At 39.5% G+C, this 7,829-nt stretch overlaps 2 protein-coding genes across 2 annotated transcripts; one reads left to right on the forward strand and one right to left on the reverse strand.

The window, feature by feature from the left end:
• The first annotated feature begins 799 nt into the window (after nucleotides 1-799).
• Nucleotides 800-3,367, forward strand: fth1a (ferritin, heavy polypeptide 1a). Its single transcript, XM_061670527.1, has 5 exons — nucleotides 800-1,054; nucleotides 1,612-1,717; nucleotides 2,193-2,339; nucleotides 2,624-2,749; nucleotides 2,959-3,367. The coding sequence occupies exons 2-5, from the start codon at nucleotides 1,616-1,618 to the stop codon at nucleotides 3,115-3,117; spliced, it is 534 nt and encodes a 177-aa protein (XP_061526511.1). The 5' UTR covers nucleotides 800-1,054; nucleotides 1,612-1,615; the 3' UTR covers nucleotides 3,118-3,367.
• Nucleotides 3,368-4,443: 1,076 nt separating this feature from the next.
• Nucleotides 4,444-7,814, reverse strand: mcee (methylmalonyl CoA epimerase). Its single transcript, XM_061670528.1, has 3 exons — nucleotides 7,742-7,814; nucleotides 6,813-7,153; nucleotides 4,444-4,727 (listed from the first exon to the last, which is right to left on the reverse strand). The coding sequence occupies exons 1-3, from the start codon at nucleotides 7,767-7,769 to the stop codon at nucleotides 4,575-4,577; spliced, it is 522 nt and encodes a 173-aa protein (XP_061526512.1). The 5' UTR covers nucleotides 7,770-7,814; the 3' UTR covers nucleotides 4,444-4,574.
• Between the last annotated feature and the right edge of the window lie 15 nt (nucleotides 7,815-7,829).

The following is a 7,829-nucleotide window of genomic DNA, read 5'->3' on the forward strand; positions in this document are numbered from 1 at the left end:
AAAAATAATAATAATAATAAAAATCTTAATGGTTGGTGTTTTGGGACAAAAGTTACATACATGTATATTATTTATATATACAAATATTACATTAACTATGCAAACAGGAACAAAGCCTAAACATCGTATATTGTTTCTGTGGTAACATCTCATGTTAAAAAAAAAAATTGTTGTAGACATTAGAAGTTCCTACGGGTGTTATGTGCCGGTCTCCTGCTATAGTGTTCTGCCATTTACCTGTGCCGGAACAAAATGTTTACACCCGTTTTTCCGAATGCGTAAGTTGCTTGTGCATATACAGTATGGGTATACCCGTTTATACCGGCGCCCGAATAGAAAATGCTCTAGAGCCTGCAGACTTCTTAATGGCACTCAAGAGTTACCAAAAGTCCGGCATATTACAAACGTAGGCTTCGGGAAGGAACATACGGTAGGTACCAAGTCAGCGAGCGTAAGCAGTAAGTAACAAAACCTTCAAATCGCATCTCAAGAGGACCGGGAGCCAATAATGCAAGTTGGCCAGTACTGGAATATGATCAAGTCTGGTTCCTGGTTAGTCCTTGTCAAAAGACTCTACAGCGTTTTGTACTAACTGCAAGTGCCGACGAGTGTGAATACTTTCACCACCGCTGCAAATATTGTGTCTTAAAAGCCAGCAGCAAGCACAAACGTCAACACACTCGCAGGTCGCGAAAGTAGAAGAGCGGCATGACGCCAGCTTTGGAACGGCGTCACACCCTTAATGAGGCGGGTCAGTGACGTCATGCTGCGCGCCCCTCTTGGCTCGCGAGAGCACAAAAGCCAGTTCTTCAGTCACGTCTCGGCAGCGGACAGTGAAGGTTACCTGCTTCAACAGTGCTTGAACGGCAACCTTTTAACTGTCTAAAATTCATTACCCAGACCTAAAGGACAACAGTTGACCAAAGGGGAGAAAAAAACTGTCGTGGTTAACTTTATAATTCAAATCACTTTCTGTCGCAAGCTAACCTGCTCGTTTTGCCAGCTACCTCTTAGTTTCGGCCTTTTCGCAAACAAAGTCCGCTTCTGCATTAAGGTAAGAACACTTTTACTTCATTTCGTAATTTGCATGAGTGTGTTTCCGACAGGCCAACGTCTTGGATAAGTGGGTTGTTTTCGTCGTCAGTGTGGCCTTGGTGCAGTAAGCTACTACGCAGTCTGTGCCGTGCTGCTAGCTTGGTTGTTTAAACAGCTTCCGCCTCTTGTCGACGGTTTAAAAAAAAAAAAAAAAATTAACTCTCACAATGTAAAACAAAATGGCATATGAACCTATATTTTTTCACAGGGAACAATGATGTTCGTTTACATCGATTTGGACGCTTTACATGTCTGCCTGTAATTAAATCTAGCTTTGGGGTTATGTAATACACAAATTTTCTGTGTGTTTACTGTTGAAAACACGACACAAAATACACAATGGCCACATCTTTCAATACACTTCCACAATATGAGATTAAAAGTCAGGTTTTACAAACTCTAATAATCCTTAGTTTTGGTTGGGCTAGTATAATATATTTCTTTACACAGTGTAGATCGATTCCTGGTTCACATTTATGGCTTGTGTTCATTAAAATAATTTCTGGGGTGTTTCAGAACAATGACTTCCCAGGTGAGACAAAACTTCCATCAGGACTGTGAGGCTGCAATCAACAGGCAGATCAACCTGGAGCTGTATGCCTCCTACGTCTACCTGTCCATGGTGAGTCTGTGTCTGTCCCTCCAGCTTCAAATGACCTCTTTTCAGATCAGCAAATGATGCTTGATTTGGTGAAGGAGTTTGGATGGAGCAATAACATACTTGAACATTAACACACTCTTTGTGTCAGGCAACATGTGCAAATTGAGGCATTTCTTTTGTGGTCACGCAAGTTAACAAAGGTTGAAGTACATGTAAGATAAGGTTAGGGTTTGTTGCCTGCCCTTAGAACACAAAGCCCTGTAGGCTATCAATTTGCAAGAGTAATGTGGTGTTTCATATAAGTAACATCACTTTAAGTCACTATCAAGATCTAAAAATAATTGGCAACAAAACTGACTCCTGAGACTCTAAGTCTTTCACTTCTTATTTTGTTTCCTGGGTTTAATACTAACAGCAAAGTACATGTTTGTTTCAGCCAACCATTTCACCTTTGGTTAATAAATAACTCAAACCAAAATTATTTTTCTGTTCACAGAGTTACTACTTTGACCGAGATGACCAGGCTTTACACAATTTTGCCAAGTTCTTTCGTAACCAATCGCACGAGGAGCACGAGCATGCAGAGAAGCTCATGAAAGTTCAGAACCAGCGTGGAGGGAGGATCTTCCTTCAGGATGTCAGGGTATTGACTCATTTAAAAAAAAAAAAAAAAAAAGTTGTTTTCACTTAATTCAACACTTATCACACCCAAGTTGGGAGGGCAGCACGGTGCAAATGAAGATACTGAGGGTGTGTGTGTGTTGTGCCGCTTATCTTGTATACTCACAAACAAGCCCCAAGGCTGAAGTAAACTCAAAACTGCAAACTTAGTTAACCTACTTGACTAAACCATGTACTTGCTGTCTGGTCAGTGGCCTCTCCTTAAGAAGTGCATCATTTGTTTCTTTCTCCTGCTTTCTGTTGCAGAAGCCTGAGCGGGATGAGTGGGGCAGTGGTGTCGAGGCTCTTGAATGTGCACTGCAGCTTGAAAAAAGTGTCAACCAGTCTCTTCTGGACTTGCACGCACTGTGCTCTGATCACAATGACCCACATGTGAGTAATATTAAAAATGACAAACAAGGCAGGTGCTTTAAAAATGCTTTGGCCCTACATGTTGGGACAAGTCCTGTTTCTTTCCTTAGGTTAACACAATGCAAACTTCTGTTCCTAAAGATGTGAACATTTCAGTTGAATGTGGGCTGTTTGATGGATAGCAGAAACACATACTGTTTCTTAGTTGTTTTAACCATGCTTTGTTTCAGCTGTGTGACTTCATCGAGACCCATTACCTGGACGAACAGGTGAAGTCCATCAAGGAGCTGGCAGACTGGGTGACCAACCTGCGCCGCATGGGTGCCCCACAGAATGGCATGGCAGAGTACTTGTTTGACAAACATACACTTGGCAAGGAAAGCAGCTAAATATCTCCCGATTCATCTAAATCTTGCTTTGTGTTTGAAAATGTGAAGCCATCTTTATGCCTACAGGCCAGTATGTTAGTAATTTGGTTACTCATCCTCCCACATTACACTTAAGTGAACTTGTGCTTTCAGTGATGAGCTGTGACAAAGCTTACTGTATCCTGCACCCCACCTCCCCTTTTGGGTATTACCATGTTTGCTTTAACACCATGCGCTGTCGGTGAGACCAAATAAATCAAACCACCTGAAATATTTGTCTTGTTTGTTGTCTGTAAAGAGAAAGTTAGCCAGAAACCCAACTTAGTGCTAGCTGTACAGTAGTTTTCCCTTATCAAAGAAAGCTAATTTAAATCTAACATTGTCTTAGAATAGTAAGTTTCTTTATCATTGGCATTCTGCTGTAATAAGGGGTAACATTTTGCAACTGCACAAAATAAGCTTGGGGTCAGCAATCTTAATTTTTTCTGATATGCCATTTTAAATAACCCAGGGAATTTACAGCAATGATTGTTTAATGGTGTCATCATACACCTTGCATAATGAAATACTCTATGCTGCTCAAGAAAGTAAAGGGAATGCTGAACCTAGATCCTGGTGAATATTTGTTGAATGTTGTTACACATTTAGTGTAATTGAAATCAACCTTTTCTGGTCAAGACTGCATCAAATTCATCAGTCTGATCTGATTTATGGAAAACCACTCATTTGTGAAGAGCATAAAGCACCAAAGTACAGCAAAAATATCCATATTGGGCCATGCCATGGAACGTTCAAATAAGTAAAAACTACTTATTTTGACAGTTAAGCTCCTCCCAGTATCGGACAAAGCATTATGGGATATGTTTACTGCGAGCGATTTTTATTTAATTTTTTTCTAGCAGTAGCTTTGAGGTTTGTGTGCCTCCCTCTAGTGGTGAGTAGTATACACAACACAGCCTAAGCATTTTACATGATATAAAACAGGAACTTCTTCAAAAATAGTCTTTACAATAATAATAATGCTCAGTTTCGATTAACGGTCAGGCTGTTAATAATATCAGTTTAAGTTTACTATTGTGTTTCATCACATTACTTCATTATTCCTGAGGTTTTGTTGACATTTAGTTACACAAGTCTAAATTATAAAAGACCCACAAGGTTTGGCCAGTTAATATGTATTCCAATGATAAAATAATTTTATGCAGGAATGTATTTTTACCCTTGTTCATCCATAAGTACAGCTCAATATTTACATGCACACAAAATAAATACCAGAGACAGGCACACACACAATCCTGAATATCAAGTTACTTCCTATATAAGGCCGTCATCATTTATACGCAAAGGGACGTTAATTCAACACAACTTTATAGAAAGTGTCAAAACAAACCACAGTGAAATTTCATGGCCATTGCAAGGTCAACTCAGTTGAATCTCTCTGGAATTAAAGGATCGGCATATAAAGTGTTTGATCTGCTTCACGCTTCCTCGAGCTCCACTAGTACGCCATCACAGTCTTTGGGATGAAGAAACATCACTGGTTTCCCATGCGCTCCTATTCGCGGCTCTGCTGAAAGAGTTCTGATATTCTTTACTTTCAGGTCTTTGATCGCAGCGTTGATGTCATCGACCTGCAACAGAATATTCCACTAGTGTAAGTGACAATCTCTGGTTGATAAGGGTTTTCCTAATATTTAATATCTGTAAAAAAGTCTTTTATAATGCGCAAAAATAAACAGTGAGTGACGCACATCCTTGCAAGCCTCAAGAACACAAACAATCATATACCATTGCTTTCCACTCTGACATGAAAACAGCTATAACACCCTAAATAATTTTTGGGTGTTCAATAGCTAATATGCTGAAAAAACGCTACTTTATTAGGGTGTCACTAATTAAACTGGTAAACACTGTGGCCGCAGGGTCAGTCTAAATCGCTTAATGGAAGCGTAAAAAAGCTCATCGCTTAATGTAAGAAAATTATCACCAAAGATTTATGTGGCTCTCTCTACACACTTTCACCTCTGAATATATCAGAACAATAGCCCAAGTATTATGGATTGTATGGACGTAAAGAGTGTTCCTTTTTCCTCTCGTATGAGTCTATGGAGAGGAAAACAAAGTCCAAAAAATTAAAAATATCGGGTCAATTCTTCTGATTAGGTGTAAGTGGGCATAAATAGAGATGTCCACATAACTTTTGGTGATGATTGACGATAGTTTTCTCATATTTAAGCGACGTTGCGCTATTGGCTGGGAGCTCATCAGGCACGTGTGCCGATCAAAGTCCGCTGTCAGCTGAGCCCTGTGACCACACAAAAAACCTTTAATGTGGCAAAATCAAACGCCTGTTTAACGTCAACGTCCAAAACTATTTTATTAAACTTTTAAGCCGGATGAACGTACAAATATGGTGCCGTGATGGAAGTTGCCCGCCGTGACAGCCAGCAGTGCACATCTAAATCTGCCTGTGTCATACAATCCCATCATGCAACCTACAGAAAACGCCGGTCAGCCATCAGAACTTTTCAGACATCTTAGACGCATGTGTGATGCACTCAATAGAAAATTGAGCTGATATAGATACAGAAATGAATCTGCAAGCACTTACCTCATGTGGAATGACATGGCTGTCTTCTTTCCTCAAGGAGGCATTTCAACGATCAACGTTGACAAAAAAACAAGCCTATTAAAATGTTTCACCTTCACTATTTTCACTGATTGTCTTAAAAAAAAAAAATTAATTAATTAATTAATTTAAATACAAAAAATAAAATAAAAACAGCCAGACTTTCATGATAGGCAAACATTACACAGCAAAATATGTGGTAGCTCAATGAGAAGGAGGAAGTGGGCAGGCCATAATCTGGCTGAAAATCAAAACATTTAATCAGAAAACAAGCCTAAAATTAATACAGAGTCTATATTTTGGAGGGTGGCGTGGGGTTTCTGCAGATATCATTTCTAAATTATTCTATGGAATAAGTGCCAATGTTCACAGAATCAGACATGGCTTTAATTTGGCCTTTTCTAAACATTTGTACAACGGTTTACATTTTCAGTACTTTTTGAACAACTTGCTGTTCTATACCAAGGAGGTCAATGGCAAAATTCACAACAGGTGTTTGAACCATGAATTGACCAATACCTTTCCTGGCTCAGTGAGAATTGTTCTTTAAAACAGTCCTCTTCATCACACTGTTCACATTTTGACATTACAAGATCATAGTGGCACCTTGCAATTCTACAGTACCTCACCACTGTGAAGCTTCAAATAGGATGTTCTCAGAGGGAGAAGTCCACTGAGCTTATAGTGTCAGTGTCATCAGCAGTTTGCAACTGAGCGATACAGCGAGACAGGAAGAGTCACAAAAAGGCATAGAAGTGGACGTCCTTGGAAATGTATTGGTTGATTCAGGAGTCAAACATCTGTTTGTTAGAGAATAGTTGAAAGTAATGAAATATTGAATAAGTGGACGTTCATTCAAAAATTTAGGTCAATTTAAGTTCCTCTATAAAAGGTTATACTGCATTTTAGGATCATCCTAAAATTTCACCCAAAAGCCGAATATCCCTGACTTTTTCTGAGTAGTGTATATTGTGAGCATCATCATAGCACATCTAACTTGAGTAATAAATACAACAGTGTCCTGCTGTGATAACATGCTTTAAGTCTCAAAGAAAGTATGACAAAATACCCTCGTTCTTGTGCATACCTCAATACAAATATGGTGCATTCCGCCAGCCTTGTTCTTCTGCAAGAATCCAGAAATTGGGCTCTTCTCCCCAAGAGGATGGAGAAGCTCCAGCTTTGTGTTGGCCAGCTCCACAAACACCGTGTAGACACCGTGCTCTGGTAGAGGTAATTTTTCACTCACTGTGGCCCCAAGGACATCTCGATACAGGGCTGTGGCCTTGTCCATGTCTGGGACAGCAATGGCAATATGGTTCAGCTTGCCTAGGTTCCACAGTGACCCAGGGATGCCCCGATGAAGGGATGCTGTTGTCGAATGGGCTCTCAGGAGTGTGAGACGACAACATCTTGAAAGACCGGAAACTTAAAGAACACCAGAATAGAAAGGCTGAGATTAATACAATATTGGTTTGTCTATTGAAGTTAAAATATGGACTCTGATATCAGTAAACATTTAGTCATGGGGGGGCGGGGGGAATATATATATAACAATTGTTTCTTCATGTTTTTTCATTTTAATGCCTGATACCACTAAAAGTATATTTCCTAAAGAAAACAATGAACATGACAAAAATGGAGCGGATTCCTTTGTCGTACTTGACATGGTAAAGCTTCACTGCAGGAACCTTGTTGACGTCTCTTTGCAGCAGCTTCATTAGTTAGCAAGTTAGCAGCAAGCAAATTACGATTATTGATTGACTGATGATTGATTTGCTGAAAACGTTGAACAGCAAGGTGGAAACTAGTTAAATGTTAATTTTTTTTTTGTGTCTGACAGTGAAACACTTAATATTTATAGTATTCCCAATTTGCGTCAGTGTTTAGCTCGCAAATTGGGTTATTCGATTTTGTTCAAACCAATTTGAGGCATACCATATAGCGCAGACATCCGTTCAATTGTGATATAAGAAAACATTGCTTATAGGTTTAATGTTAGCTGTAAATACCAACCTGCAACCTTGAGAAAAGTGGAAGCCATGTTTGAACGCCAATGCCGGAACGAAAATAAACCAAAATGTTTCTCACAGAGCCTATTTAT

This window comes from Phycodurus eques, chromosome 2 (assembly GCF_024500275.1).
Source record: "Phycodurus eques isolate BA_2022a chromosome 2, UOR_Pequ_1.1, whole genome shotgun sequence".
NCBI classification, from domain to species: domain Eukaryota; kingdom Metazoa; phylum Chordata; class Actinopteri; order Syngnathiformes; family Syngnathidae; genus Phycodurus; species Phycodurus eques.

Excerpts from the sequence above, each read along its gene's own strand:
- mcee (XM_061670528.1), bottom strand. The coding sequence starts at position 7,769 with ATGGCTTCCACTTTTCTCAAGGTTGCAG. Across the intron at positions 7,154-7,741 it reads CACTTTTCTCAAGGTTGCAG|TTTCCGGTCTTTCAAGATGT; the intron begins GTTGGTATTTAC and ends GTGTTCTTTAAG. Across the intron at positions 4,728-6,812 it reads TGCACCATATTTGTATTGAG|GTCGATGACATCAACGCTGC; the intron begins GTATGCACAAGA and ends ATTCTGTTGCAG.
- fth1a (XM_061670527.1), top strand. The coding sequence starts at position 1,616 with ATGACTTCCCAGGTGAGACAAAACTTCCATCAGGACTGTGAGGCTGCA. Across the intron at positions 2,340-2,623 it reads TCTTCCTTCAGGATGTCAGG|AAGCCTGAGCGGGATGAGTG; the intron begins GTATTGACTCAT and ends TTTCTGTTGCAG. Across the intron at positions 2,750-2,958 it reads CTGATCACAATGACCCACAT|CTGTGTGACTTCATCGAGAC; the intron begins GTGAGTAATATT and ends GCTTTGTTTCAG.